This window comes from Osmerus eperlanus, chromosome 18 (assembly GCF_963692335.1).
Source record: "Osmerus eperlanus chromosome 18, fOsmEpe2.1, whole genome shotgun sequence".
In the NCBI taxonomy this organism is placed as follows: domain Eukaryota; kingdom Metazoa; phylum Chordata; class Actinopteri; order Osmeriformes; family Osmeridae; genus Osmerus; species Osmerus eperlanus.
Window position 1 is genome coordinate 10963144 of NC_085035.1, and position 15250 is coordinate 10978393.

The 15250-nt window shown below is 41.3% G+C and overlaps 1 protein-coding gene across 2 annotated transcripts; it reads left to right on the forward strand.

The window, feature by feature from the left end:
• ak1 (adenylate kinase 1) lies at positions 1-12262 on the forward strand. Of its 2 annotated transcripts, none has more exons than XM_062484735.1 (8): positions 1-37; positions 3750-3892; positions 6778-6804; positions 8245-8280; positions 10282-10445; positions 11318-11434; positions 11518-11709; positions 11798-12262. In XM_062484735.1, exons 2-8 carry the CDS (start codon positions 3751-3753, stop codon positions 11864-11866), a joined length of 747 nt encoding a protein of 248 aa, XP_062340719.1. In that variant the 5' UTR covers positions 1-37; position 3750; the 3' UTR covers positions 11867-12262. The 2 variants fall into 2 exon arrangements, with proteins under 2 accessions (XP_062340719.1, XP_062340721.1); XM_062484737.1 differs by lacking the exon at positions 1-37 and adding an exon at positions 4943-4983 and having other exon boundaries at positions 3828-3892.
• The last annotated feature ends 2988 nt before the right edge of the window (positions 12263-15250 follow it).

A 15250-nucleotide genomic window follows, 5' to 3' on the forward strand; every position in this document is an offset into this window, starting at 1 on the left:
GTGTTAACTTCCGTGGACGACCTGGACGTCTCTGTGAGTAAGTTGCAGTTCTATCTTTTTAAAACCACTTTTGCTACAGTATTCTGACTAATAAGTACAGCTTTGCTGATCTTCTTGTAGCCTTCACGTTTCTGGTGTACGACGTGCTAGTAAGACGGACAGCGATATCAGCGAGCCCTCAGCATCAGTACCGTAGCTAAAAGTCTATGAAAGTTAAATGTATTCATTTAGCAGACGCTTTTATCCAAAGCGACTTCCAAGAGAGAGCTTTACAAAAGTGCATAGTTGACTGATCATAACAATGAGATGGCCCCAAACATTGCGAGCAGCCAAAACATGAAGCATACATTGTGGAAAACCAAATAAATGCCAAAGGGAAGAACCATAAGAGCATGCAGTTAAACAAGTTACAATTGAACAACATGAAACTCCCCACAAGAGTGCAAGAGTGTACCTGTAGAAAAAATAATCAACAGTAAAATATGTAATGGGGTCATTTATTTGTGAATCACGTTACATTTATTTGTGAATCATCCAAACAAATGAACCTCGCACCATATTTACAATTGAAAGGAAAAGGAAGTTGATCGTGTTATTCGTAGTTGTTGTTGATTTTGAGAATTCTGGTTTGCATGGCTTTATCCTTCTCGTTACACTGCCGCCTACAGGTTTGGCATAGTTATGATAGCGCTCGGGGGCGTATTTATGCGGGTTAATGTAAACAGAATAAGAAAACGATCTTGTGTGTACAACGTTATTTAACGTTAACGAGGGGCAGAAATATTAGTTTCTGTAAATACCCGGCTATGTGTAAACGTGGCCTTAGTATTGGAGTTCCATTGATGTTGGTTTTTAATAGTACTCATGCACGCGTAGATGAGTGGTCATTCTCCGAGTGGACAGACTTGATTTAACTAATTCAAATCAGCTGTTCTGGAACCGAAAAGTTGAAGTTTCCCATTTTAGGGTAAATCAACTCAGAGTTCAGGGTTAGGTTCACAGGATGTTAAACCAGCTTTGTGGAATACTCCCCAGGAGGGTTTAACCCTAACGCTCTCTCGTGTCAATGTTTTTATAATTTGCTAAAAAATATATATAATTCTGAAGAGGAATCCACCATTTCCGCTTGCAGCTATACAGTTAGGTCCATAAATATTTGGACATTGACACAATTTTCATCATTTTGGCTCTGTATACCACCACAATGGATTTGAAATGAAACAATCAAGATGTGCTTTAAGTGCAGACTTTCAGCTTTAATTTCAGGGTATTTACATCCAAATCAGGTGAACGGTGTAGGAATTACAACACATTTTATATGTGGCCCCCCCCTTTTTAAGGGACCAAAAATAATTGGACAAACTAACATAATCATAAATCTAATTGTCACTTTTAATACTTGGTTGCAAATCCTTTGCAGTCAATGACAGCCTGAAGTCTGGAACCCATAGACATCACCAGACGCTGGGTTTCGTCCCTGGTGATGCTCTGCCAGGCCTCTACTGCAACTGTCTTCAGTTCCTGCTTGTTCTTGGGGCATTTTCCCTTCAGTTTTGTCTTTAGCAAGTGAAATGCATGCTCAATTGGATTTAGGTCAGGTGATTGACTTGGCCATTGCAGAACATTCCACTTCTTTGCCTTAAAAAACTCTTTGGTTGCTTTCGCAGTATGCTTCGGGTCATTGTCCATCTGCACTGTGAAGCGCCGTCCTATGAGTTCTGAAGCATTTGGCTGAATCTGAGCAGATAATATTGCCAGAAACACTTCAGAATTCATCCTACTGCTTTTGTCAGCAGTCACATCATCGATAAATACAAGGGAACCAGTTCCATTGGCAGCCATACATGCCCACGCCATAACACTACCTCCACCATGCTTCACTGATGAGGTGGTATGCTTTGGATCATGAGCAGTTCCTTCCCTTCTCCATACTCTTCTCTTCCCATCATTCAGGTACAAGTTGATCTTGGTCTCATCTGTCCATAGGATGTTGTTCCAGAACTGTACAGGGTCTTTTAGATGTTTTTTGGCAAACTGTAATCTGGTCTTCCTGTTTTTGAGACTCACCAATGGTTTACATCTTGTGGTGAACCCTCTGTATTTACTCTGGTGAAGTCTTCTCTTAATTTTTGACTTTGACACAGATACGCCTACCTCCTGGAGAGTGTTCTTGATCTGGCCAACTGTTGTGAAGGGGTTTTTCTTCACCAGGGAAAGAATTCTTCTGTCATCCACCACAGTTGTTTTCCGTGGTCTTCCGGGTCTTTTGGTGTTGCTGAGCTCACCAGTGCGTTCTTTCTTTTTAAGAATGTACCAAACAGTTGATTTGGCCACACCTAATGTTTTTGCTATCTCTCTGATAGGTTTGTTTTGATTTTTCAGCCTAACGATGGCTTGCTTCACTGATGGTGACAGCTCTTTGGACTTCATATTGAGAGTTGACAGCAACAGATTCCAAACACAAATACCATACTTGAAATGAACTCTAGACCTTTTATCTGCTCCTTGTCAATGAAATAACGAACTCCCATGAGGGAATAACATACACCTGGCCATGGAACAGCTGAGCAGCCAATTGTCCAATTACTTTTGGTCCCTTAAAAAGGGGGGGGGCACATATAAAATGTATTGTAATTCCTACACCGTTCACCTGATTTGGATGTAAATACCCTGAAATTAAAGCTGAAAGTCTGCACTTAAAGCACATCTTGATTGTTTCATTTCAAATCCATTGTGGTGGTATACAGAGCCAAAATGATGAAAATTGTGTCAATGTCCAAATATTTATGGACCTAACTGTATTTATTATAAACTCTTCAAAAAAAGTTTGGAAATGTTATTTCGGTCGATTATTTCTCCCCTTTAGTATTACCAATTGGTATTGTATTTTATACCGTTGGAAAGCCTGATTAGTGACCTTTACAACGAGGTACAACTTGTAAGGATCGTGCATTTGTGGAATGAGCAACACAGCTAACCGTGTGGGTAGCGGCCCAAAAATGTTTGCCAAAATCCCCTGCAATATTCTTCTGTTGGTATTCACTCTCGTTTTGAGTTTCTTGGTGGATTGGATGATTGCACCCTCCCACAGTAATAAGGAAAAAACAACACATATTGGCCATTTTTACCCTTTATTCATTTTACACTGTCAGAGACCTCAGTTGCGTGTGGAAGATCCATACGCAGCCACAACAGCTTGGCACCTACTCCTCATGGGATCAGCTTGGGCGTGCTGTATGTGGTAGAGTGACCAACGCAAACATGTTGGCTGACTTGCGACAAATCCTGGTTGAGGAATGGGATGCCATCCCACAGCAGTGTGTGACCAGGCTGTTTTTTTTGGGCCGCTACCCACACAGTTAGCTGTGTTGCTCATTCCACGAATGCACGATCCTTACAAGTTGTACCTTGTTGTAAAGGTGACTAATCAGGCTTTCCAACTATATAAAATACAATACCAATTGGTATTATTGAAGGGGAGGAATAAACAACCAAAATAACGTTTCAGAACCTTTTTTGAGGAGTTTATTGTGATTTAATTATTAACATCATAATTCATTTTATTTGTATTTTTTTCTGTATTTTATCTTTGACAGCCTACTTGAGCCTAGTTTGGCAAGTAAAAATTTTAACACACACATTTTCATTCACAAAAACGCACACATTCCCTCACACTCCCTATCTCTCTCCCTCCCTCTCTATCTAATCCCCTCTCTCCCTCCTCCTCTGTCTCTCTCCCTCCTACCCAGAATGCTGTGCGGTCTGAGCAGGATTCAACTGAGCTATAAAAAGCAGGAGGGGAAGGGAGGGCCGCCGCGTTGCAGGGACAGAGGACACAGACAGAGCAGCAGAACCCCAAGCACTGAACTAGAGCCACGCAACGCGTCAAGAGGTTGGTACAGAAGACACACATGCATACAATAGCACCATACATGAAGAAGTCAGGAAGCAGTGGCGGAAACGACTGGGGCTTATTGTTCCAGAGGGGATGCAGGAGATAAAGAGAGAAAGATGGTTATGTGTGTGAGTGGAAAGGACTGCTTACACATTGAGAGAAAGAGAGAGCCTCATTGTATCCCAGTAAGTGTTTCTGTGCTGCAAAACATTTAGTGGTTGGAGTGGTCAGTGAGGACATTAGTCAGGCGAGTCAAAGGCTTGCACAACCTAGACATGAGGAGCAAATCTTATGTTAAATATCTTAATGACACCGTTTTGCCAGACAAACATTATTAAGCAACCAGTCTCTCAAATAATTATTATGTTATGCATTTTATTTTCTCCTGCTAATATTGCTTTCCAGAGATATACTCTGGAATAATTACATGTTTTAGTGGGGTTCTATGCAAACTGTGCTAACATCCAAATCAGACAAACATAACCTATCCAGAGCCAGAGTTTCATTGCTTCATCATGTCGACTGTCATGTATTTTTCTTAGCATTTTCTTAGCACTGTGCATTCACACATCTGCGACAGACAGTGGCGCACACCAAAATCACCAAAGCCACAACAACAACAGCCACCATTATCCCTCTAACCGACACACATACAGATACACACCATGCATATTTAGACACACACCATGACATATCTAAACTAAACAGCACTGACGTCAGAGAGGTGTCCTGCCTTTCCTAAAAGGGGTATGCACTCAAATTAAAGGTGCATTACACTACAGACAAACAACAAACTCAGTAACCTGCTTCGCTTCACAGGGAGAGAATAGGGAGAGTTCAGTTGCAATGATGGATTAAATGCTTATGGCTTAGCACCATTCTTGTGAATGGCATTAAGTGTTGTCACTTTCATGGAATTTCCAGGGTCTAAACCAAGTTCAGGCTAGACACCACATGTGCTTTTGACAGCTGCACAGAGAAACAGGGGCTTTATATATCAGGACTGTATGGCCACAGACATCAATAATAAAACTTGAATTTAAACAGGTGCAGAGGGTTTGGAGTAACTTCTTAGGTCAGGATTTAAGGTTAGAGAACTTATATGTTAGGCATGCGCTTAATAGAAGTTGGATTGGATGGTGAGAGTGTGTGAAAAGTTTGTGTCACATTGATTTAATAAATATGAGAGTGCACAAAGGATTGCAATTGTAGCAATATTTATACCTTCTAGTGTGAAGGTGATCCATGCGTTATTATAGAACATGATAAATGACATCCCACAACAGTCTACTGTATTGAAGCCAATCTCTACAGTTTTATGCAGATAGGTGGTGTAGCAATGATAAAGAACCCATTCGGCATTACAATTAGGTCTTTTGAAAAATAGATTTTTAATCTCAATGTGACATACCTGGTTAAACAAATGTCAAAAATCGTGTAATTTGTATTTATTAAATGGCTATAATACCAGTTAACCACATTATTATTATTCATACAGTACATGATCAAGCAAGCATTTATTAATGTTTTTTCTGTATATTAAGATTATGCCATGCCACCTACAGTAATGGCTTTTAACATACAATATATTTCTATCCACACATAACTTCACGGGTTAAATCTGTCACACACACACTGAAACTTCAACTGGAAAAGGTCGTAGCCAGGTTGTCACCCTACCTATTACACCCAAATCATATATGGCATACAGGAGGCAGGAGGAGTTATGGTAGGAGGAGAGCTGTGGTTCTGTCTGATGTGGGGACCATACTTGGCATTGGAAGTCCCAAAGGGGAACAGTGCTGACTCAGGATGACATTTGCAAAGGTTATACAGCCTCCCAACCGTACATGTTACCCTGTAAGGATAAAACCAGGCAACGGTTTAAAAAAAAGGAGAGGAGAGCATGTTACATTTTATTTTACCAAACATCCATGGCATTGATCTATCAGACTGAATATGTGTGGGTTTATGTGTGTGTCTCTGTTTGTGTTCAAGTCTAGGACATTGTGTACCAGCCCAGTAGCAAAGGAATCCTTTTACGAAAAGCCTTGAATAACAGATGTACGGTCAACTTTTCTGACCCTAGACATGCTGTGGTTCAAAATCAACTTCTTTTATTACAATAATTATAACTTGTAGATATCTGAAGTTAATGGATAGGAATTAATTAGATAGAAGTATCTCAGCTTTAGTAGTACCACTATTAACAACACATTTTACTACTATAAGCGAATCCAGTCCAAGAACAGTTTTTGTCTCTTTCCACCTGTCACACCGGCTGTTACAGTACATAGACACATTCTGAACAACCATATGCAGTCTAGGCTACCCTGGGGGTATTCCAGAAAGCAGGTTATGCAACATAACCGGGTAAGTTAACCCACCAGCTGATTCACAATGTTGCAGCAACCTACTGGCAATGTTGCTACAACGCTGGGTGTCAGCTGAGGAGTTAACTTACCCGGGTATGTCACATAACCTGCTTTCTGGAATACCCCCCTGGTCACATGACACATGCACTTGACCTGAAAGATCTGTTTACACATGACATCATGACACACCCAGGAATGGCCCTCCCTCCTTATTCTCCCCTAGCTCTGACTCTTAAGAAAGCCTGAAGAGAGAGCTTCCTAACACAGAGACAAAAGAAAGGCATGCTTACTTATTTTTTTTATTTATACTCTATATGCTATAATACTTTATATACTATTTGCAACTATCTCTCCAAAGAGTGAGTTATTGGTGAATGTTCAGCATGCTGTAGCAAAGCACTCTTGTGGTCAGACAATATGCATACACTAACAACCTCTTGCAAGGGAATAAGTAAGAACGAAGTAGCCATCTGCAGGGCTAATTTTTTCTTTCTTTCTCTTTTACAGTTAAAGGAAAACTCTTCAACATGGCGGGTAACAATGAAATTTAAAATATTCACAATTATAGTTGATTTCCTGGATTTTGTCAAGTGTACATCTGTGTTCGCATTGCTAGAAAGCTTTGCATGTGTTTAGCTAGGGCAATTGCACACTCTTGTGGATGATAGGTTACACTGTAGCAATCTGGCTAAGAATACCAACATACTCAACAAATGACTACACTGCAACAAAAAATAAATACAGAAATGTCTGAAAATGTAACTTTTTTTCTCAATTTTAGATTCTAGTCACACTCTAGAGTCAGAGCTTTGGATGTCTAAATGATCTGAATTGTTTACCCTTTCATTTATTTTTGTTGAAGAGATTCAATTTGACCTTACATATTCAGAGGAAACAATTTAGAATATTCTAATATAATGTAGCTTACTGCAGTATTCCCCAGTGATTCACATCGTATCCCTTTGTAAAATATTTTTTTACAAAATCACCCCATAATTGCTACAGAACCTACCTTAAGCATAATTTGTCAAAAGTCATCCACTGTGAGCTAAAGTTAGTAAGTGTTATACCATGGTCTGGGTGAATAGGCAAGGTATTGCCCGACGAGGTGTACAATATGTAAGGGATAATGTATTCGCGTCGGGGTGCTGTTTGCACTGTCGGGGTTTATTTTCCCGATAATGACCGTCGTTCTATACACTATGCGGCGTTCTATAAACTATGACCGGCGTTCTATACATTATCCCGCTTATTACACGGCTGCTTGCCAAAACGAAACAATAACACTCAGTGTGTGTCTTTTTTTTTCAATTTATTTGTTACCATTCGTAGTGTTGATCAGCAGAGAAATAGTTCGCCAAAGACGTTGAACTTCATAGACGTTGAACATTCTTTAGGCTTCAAAACAGCTGACGTCGCTAAGCAACGGAGTACGCTGGGGTTGAAAAGTTACCGGACTACTTGCGGAGTGCTACGAAAGACGTGAATCCGAGGCAAAAAGGCCACTTCCCTTGACAGGGGTCAATTATACATAGCAACGGTCAGTTATCGAAAAAGAATTGACTGCAGAACGTTGGGAAGCCCCATTCAAGTGAATAGTGCATTCTACAGCATTAAGAACAGCCGTGTAATAATGTATGATATTCTACCCCTAGTCGGGCATTATCCCTTACTTAGAGTAGGTCATGAGGTCACATCGTGATGTGCTTGACGATAGTTACCATGATAACAGCTAATACATAAGTGTGCTGAGGGATAGGCTACTTCACTGAACTTCAAGTGCAGGGCAGTCAATCTGTTCCCCAATCTGTCAACAATGGGTTGCAGTTATTCTACCGAGACATGGACCTTTCTCACAAAAACTTACCGTTCTGTTGGTTTGTGAATTTTATTTTACAAAAAGTGTGTAGATTAATAATATTGTTTCTAAAGATTTACAGACTTTGTTATGTTTCATCCCCATGTTCCTTCCAGACAAAATAAAGGATGCCAAGATTATCTTTGTGGTGGGTGAGTGAAATATTTTGTCATGCATTTATAGAATCAGGGCTCCTAAATGTTATCAAAAGTTTGGCATGAGATTACCATACCTGTCAACGTTTGTGTCCTGGAGACCGGGGGGGTAGACATGTTAAAATAGATAGGGTTCAGATAGGCTGGTAGGTGGCATTAAACTCTGCATAACTCGAGACAGCTCTCAACTCGGGGTGGGGTGCTAGAAATGTGAATTGAAGAGAAATGGGGAGAAAAATGAAACACCCGTGTTTGGAAGCAGGCTTAGTAGCTACTACTACATAGCCAAATGTAATATTGTTAAAAGCTTCCGGTTTAAATTACGGTACATGTAATAAAGTACTGAAATATTATACATATAATTTTTTTTGAGTGGGGCTTTTGCTTGATCGCCGACTTTGTCTACGTATTTGCTTTAGGCTACATCCGTTGTGGCTAACTTGCCAGAGTCGGACTTGCTAGCTACTGCAGATGTAGGCAGAGACGCCTGGGACACACTGGCTGCGAAGCGCCTGGACGCGCCGCGCAGCGCCACGATCGGCTACGACTGAGCAAAAGCTGTTCACGCCAGACGCGCATTTCTCTGCGCCGGTCACCAAGCCTTTCAGCTACTCTGAGCTTTCCTTTACGCTGACATGGTACATAAACATGGCATTGGCTATATCCCAGCATTAATTTTTATCTACGTTGTCCTTGTAAAATTGTTGCTGGGGGTCATACGACAACTCCCTGTGCTTTTCAACTTCGAGAATTCATTTGATGCTGATATTAGAAATCGACTTGGGGGTTCTCTCTCGGTAGGCTATATCTTCACGCGTGTGTGTTGTGTGCAACGCGTGACAACTCGTTTCTCTCAAACAAACAAAACAACTACGGGCATGCTAGCTCAACGGATCAATCCGTTGATTTCCATTCGTTTTCATCAGGGTAACCACATGTAAAGGACGTTCGTTACCAACATTGTGTAATTATGAAGTCTACAACTTTACAAATGTTCACCGTAGTCTACAATTAATGGAGTAAAATCTTAATAACATGTTTTTTTATTCAAATATATCAACTAATATGGTGTATTTCATCATCCTGCAGCCGATTTCGTAAGCATTCGACCAGCTGCCGAAACGATCGCCTGCGATCGCATCTCGCGATTTTTTTCGCGAGATGCTTACGAAATCGTCTTTTTTCGCATTTGTAAAGTTGTAGACTTTATAATTACACAATGTTGGTAACGAACGTCCTTTACATGTGGTTACCCTGATGAAAACAAATGAAAATAAACGGATTGATCCGTTGAGCTAGCATGCCCGTAGTTGTTTTGTTTGTTTGAGAGAAACGAGTTGTCACGCGTTGCACACAACACACACGCAGACATAGCCTACCGAGAGAGAACCCTTAAGTCGATTTCTAAAATCAGCATCAAATGAATTCTCAAAGTTGAAAAGCACAGGGAGTTGTTGTATGTCAGCAACAATTTTACAAGGACAACGTAGATAAGGATCAATGATGGGATATAGCCAATGCCATGTTTATGTACCATGTCATCGTAAAGGAAAGCTCAGAGTAGCTGAAAGGCTTGGTGACCGGCACGGAGAAATGCGCGTCTGGTGTGAACAGCTTTTGCTCAGTCGTAGCCGATTGTAGCCGATCGCGGCGCATCCAGGCGCTTCGCAGCCAGTGTGTCCCAGGCGTAATACGTTTTCCACTCGGGAAAACTTCCAGCTTCGGAACTGGTTGCAGTTCCACTCTGGTTCCATATGAGGGCGCTCACGGGCAAGTGCAAAATGAATGGAGGTCTATGGAGCTATACCCCTCAAAATCCACTTTTCTCAGGATATAATTTTTTGTTAAAAGAAACTTTCACTTTATTTTTGTATTAGGTAAAATTGTCGAAACACGACGGTGGGTCACAATGACCCGAAAGGTAGCACAAGGGTTAAAATAGGACACAAGCATGCAGTTTCCACAAAACTGACACAAACACGTGTGTGTTCTTCACAGGTGGGCCTGGCTCTGGTAAGGGCACCCAGTGTGAGAAGGTGGTGGCAAAGTACGGCTACACCCACCTGTCTTCTGGGGACCTGTTGCGCGCTGAGGTGTCTTCTGGCTCCGAGAGGGGCCTGCAGCTACAGGCCATTATGCAGAAAGGAGAGCTTGTACCCCTAGTGAGTTCTGCCAGGAGATGGGGATAGCTCCATATGCTCTCGGATTCTATGGCAAACATCCATGCTGTTACTGTTCCACTTGTTAAATGTATGATTTATCAGAAACTTGTTAAATCATCAATGTATGTACCGTATTTCTTCAAATAAACACTGCAGCGTTTATTAAATAACATTCATTTTTGGTGCGGCGTTTATTCGAGGGCGGCGTTTAATTAGTAAGGGTGATCTCGTGAATTGTAGCTGCAGTGCAGTCATAGACAACTTGGTTGCTGGCATTGTGACAAATGAATAATGCTGCTAAAAACGCAGGTTTCATTTACTACCGCTGACATCCTTGTCTATTCTTTGTTTGTCTATGAGTGCGGCAACTCCCTTTCTCATTGGCTATCAATTAGGTGTGCGTTGGTAGTACAACTGTCTCCAATACAGGTGTTCTACATTGTGTAGAAATCTGAAGCAGCATGCCTAAATGTTCATACATGTTAGCTTTCAAACATGAAGTTATGTACATGTGTAATAAATACTTGGGTTGAATTTAACCCAAGTTTAATTTTTTTGGTGCGGCGTTTATTCGAGGGCGGCGTTTATTACACAACGTTCATTTTTGGTGCTGCGTTTATTCGAAGAAATACGGTAATTGAAAACATTCCTGTACTTATTCCTGTACTTTAATAAGTAATTCGTTATCATATGAACCTTTTTTCATACTGGTATTTCATTTAAAAAATATATATATTTTCAGTTGTGATTTGTAAAAAAAAATATATATATATATTCAGTTGTGATTTGTAAAAAAAAAAAATATATATATATTTTCAGTTGTGATTTGTTAAAAAAATAAGTTGGTTTTAAATAGTTTCATCTCCTTGTAGGACACAGTCTTAGACATGATCAAGGATGCCATGATAGCCAAGGCTGATGTGTCTAAGGGCTTCCTTATTGACGGCTATCCCCGTGAGGTCAAACAGGGAGAAGAGTTTGAGAAAAAGGTAGGCGGAAAGGAGGATTTGTGCTGAATAAAAGTCTTGTACCTTGCACTTGTACTACCTTTGTTCTTCTGTATTTTTCCCAGATCGGCGCTCCCTGTCTGCTGCTGTACATTGATGCCAAGGCTGAGACCATGGTAAAGAGGTTGATGAAGCGTGGCGAGACCAGCGGCCGTGCTGATGACAACGAGGAGACCATCAAGAAGCGCCTGGACCTGTACTACAAAGCCACTGAGCCAGTCATTGCCTTCTACGAGAGCCGTGGCATTGTCAGGAAGGTGGGACCAAAGCAAAAGATCATTAGGACAAACATTAGGACAAAGTATTTCTAAAATGTTTTCATATTTCTTGTTCCTCTCTCTCCAGATTGACTCTGAGTTGCCAGTGGATGAAGTTTTTGGTCATGTTGCCAAAGCTATTGATGCCCTTAAGTAAAAAAAAAACTAAAAACCATGACTGGGTGAACTTTTTGGTGTTTTTATATCTATGTGTACATCTCATGACATAGAAATCAACAAACTGCTGTGTCTTCTTGGTTTGAAAGAAAGGTCATACAGGAACAGCTATGCCTTAACTCCAACTTAACACCTTTGACAATAACTTACTGTATGAGGCCACTTACAGTAACAAAACCAGCACTCACAAGATTGTTTGTTGCTGTTTGGTCTGCTGTGTGCTGTTTGTGCACAATTTTTTGTTAATTGTCTTGTGTGTGTGTAAGAGAGAGAGTGAGTTGAGTGTGTGTATGTATAGAAATATGCAAGTTCTCACCTACTGTTCCTTTTTTTTCTTTCCTTTAATTAAACCGTTACCATTTAGACTCTGACCTAACATTTGTTTAACCAGGCTATTTTTTATAAATACCTTAGATGAAGATGTTGCCTTGTGTTTGGAGCACACAAATTAATTCAATCAGAGTACACACATGTACTCATTCTTGGGTGTGTGTAACTGCAGGAGCTGTCAACACCTCTCCCGATCTTAAAATGTACAATGCCCGTCTAGAGCGGGCTGCACTTAATAAAGCACCCTCTACATCAGGGGTTCTCAAACTTTTCAGCCCACGACCCCTAAAATAATGGTGCCAGTGACTCGCGACCCCCGCATCCACGGAGGTGGTTTACGTATACGTGGGAGTAAAAATAGGCCCTGGATCTGATCCAGACCGGACCACCAGAAGCGGGCCCCGTATACGCCACCACAGCTAACCTGTTAATGCATGCAATACTTGATGTGATGCTAGTTCGGGAGTTCGCTAGTAAATGGGCCAAATTTTTTGGCCTTTATTTGAGCGCAAAATATTTTTTGAGCTTTAGTGTAAAATAAACAGCTGTTTTTCAATTGGTAAAACCTTATCTAGTGATGGTGATGTATTTTTGTCTCTTAATTTTTCAGCCCCACCCTTACGTTTCTTAGCCTGGTTTTCCATCGTTATTCTTCTCCCGGTGCTCCCGATGGCCAGTCCGCTACTGCGGGGCTGGGCTGTGCCGCGGTGGTGAATTTTCAAGTCATATTATTTTAAATTCTCGTGCTATCAAGGGGTGCTGCAGTACCCTCATCGCCCCTAGTTCCCACGGCCATGGGTATTCCCTCTCCACTGAAATCCAAAACTCAGCCTGTCAGTGTCTTGGCTGAGAACGCTGTCTTTAACGTTCGGTCGCTTGACAATTCAACTAATGCGTCCTCCTGCTTGGATGTCAGATGGTTTGCCGTACTTACAGTGAATGGAAAATCAAAAGGCAGATGGCTTTTTTTTGCATGCATAAATTTAACTACTATTTTTAACTTGTTAAAATTTTGGCTAAAATATGCTATTTCTAATTGTTTTACAATGTTCCTTGATTTCTGGAAATCATCTCGCGACCCCCCCTCGTTGTCGCGACCCCCACTTTGAGAACCACTGCTCTACATCACCACTCTCTCTGTAGACCCTGGGATATGCAAAAAATATGTTGACTCCTTTAACGCCATACATTAGAAATAGAAACACACCATTATCATCCAAAATAATCTCTGGTTCCTCCAAAACAAAAAATGTACTGTGACAGGTTGTATTGTAATCACTGCACTGTCTTCAACACTTTTTATAATTTAATTTCCTTACAGATATTTGTATTATATGTACAGTGCATCCGGAAGGTATTCACAGTGCTTCACTTTTGTTAAGTTACAGCCTTAGTCCTAAATTGCTTCAATTTTTTTCTCCAAAAATCTACACACAATGGCTTGGCACACCTATTTTTGGGCAGTTTCTCCCATTCTTTTTTGCAGGACCTCTCAAGCTCGATCAGAATGGATGGGGAGCGTCGGTACACAGCCATTTTCAGATGTCTCCAGAGATGTTCAATCGGGTTCCAGTCTGGGCTCTGGCTGGGCCACTCAAAGACATTCACAGAGTTGTCCCGAAGCCACTCCTTTGATATGTTGGCTGTGTGCTTAGGGTAGATGTCCTGAAGATGAACCTTCACTCCAGTCTGAGGTCCAGATCGCTCTGGAGCAGGTTTTCATCAAGGATGTCTCTGTACATTGCTGCATTCATCTTTCCATCGACCCTGACTAGTCTCCCAGTTCTTGTCGTTGATAAACATTCCCACAGCATTACATTTAGTAGACGCTCTTATCCAGAGCGACTTACAGTAAGTACAGGGACATTCCCCCGAGGCAAGTAGGGTGAAGTGCCTTGGCCAAGGACACAACGTCATTTAGCACGGCCGGGAATCGAACTGGCAACCTTCTGATTACTAGCCTGATTCCCTAACCACTGAGCCACCTGACTCCCTGACAGCATGATGCTGCTACCACCATGCTTCACTGTAGGGATGATATTGGCCAGGTGATTAGCGGTTTCCTCCAGACATGACGCTTGGCATTCAGGCCAAATACTTTGATCTTTGTTTAATCAGAACAGATCATTTTGTCAGGGTCTGAGAGTCCTTCAGGTGCCTTTTGGCAAACTCCAGACGGGCTGTCATGTGCTTTTTACTTTAAAGGGGGTGAAAGACAATCTTTATCAAATATAAAAACAGGATCAGAGTGCTTGAAAGCCTATCTATAGACACAATAGGAAGTAAAGACACATTAAACAGCTATCTAACTAGTTTTTGGAACCTTCCGTCTGATTTTACCGTCACTGATCAACCAAGTTGTTTCCTGCACCTCACACACAGGCCCTACATGGCCTCACAAACACTTTCCAACAGGTATCCGGAATATCCTCTATGGACTTCTCTGCTGATGACTCAGTTCAGAGATGAGGAAGAGGAAAAGTGAGTAGATGGGGAGAGGATGTCTTTTGGAAAGTCAATCAGGCTGCCAAGAAAGGAGTCACTTTAAAAAGTAAGCACTTTTGAAAAAGCAGGGAATTTACTTGCATCTGTGGAATGTTGTTTTACCTAATGTAGAGGTAAAGAGAAATGTCAAGAAGTGAGAGAAAGGAAAGGGGTGATGGCCTGTGTCTGACTTTGTGTGTGGGGATGTGTGTTGGCATATGAATGTACTTTCTATATCTGTTGGTATGTATAAATGTGTTTATCACACATTATCCCAAAGTCCCCAGAGTCTTGTCTACTTGTCCTTCTCCTACTATATTCACACACAGAGAGGCCTGCTGAGGGGAAGCTTTCTTTGAGAACGAGACACACTTTGAAAGTAGAGGTGTAGGCCTACATGCTGTAGGGCAGGCGCGTTGCTAGACATCAAACTCTACTGGGACACTGGCCCCTACTCATTATACCTACAGTTCAGGGGCGTTAGTTTGATCAGCTTTGGTAGGGACATCTATGGTTAATGTGAGTGTGCACCAAATTTTTCCGCAATAAC

Excerpts from the sequence above, each read along its gene's own strand:
- ak1 (XM_062484735.1), top strand. The coding sequence starts at position 3,751 with ATGCTGTGCGGTCTGAGCAGGATTCAACTGAGCTATAAAAAGCAGGAG. Across the intron at positions 3,893-6,777 it reads GCCACGCAACGCGTCAAGAG|TTAAAGGAAAACTCTTCAAC; the intron begins GTTGGTACAGAA and ends TCTCTTTTACAG. Across the intron at positions 8,281-10,281 it reads CAAGATTATCTTTGTGGTGG|GTGGGCCTGGCTCTGGTAAG; the intron begins GTGAGTGAAATA and ends TGTTCTTCACAG.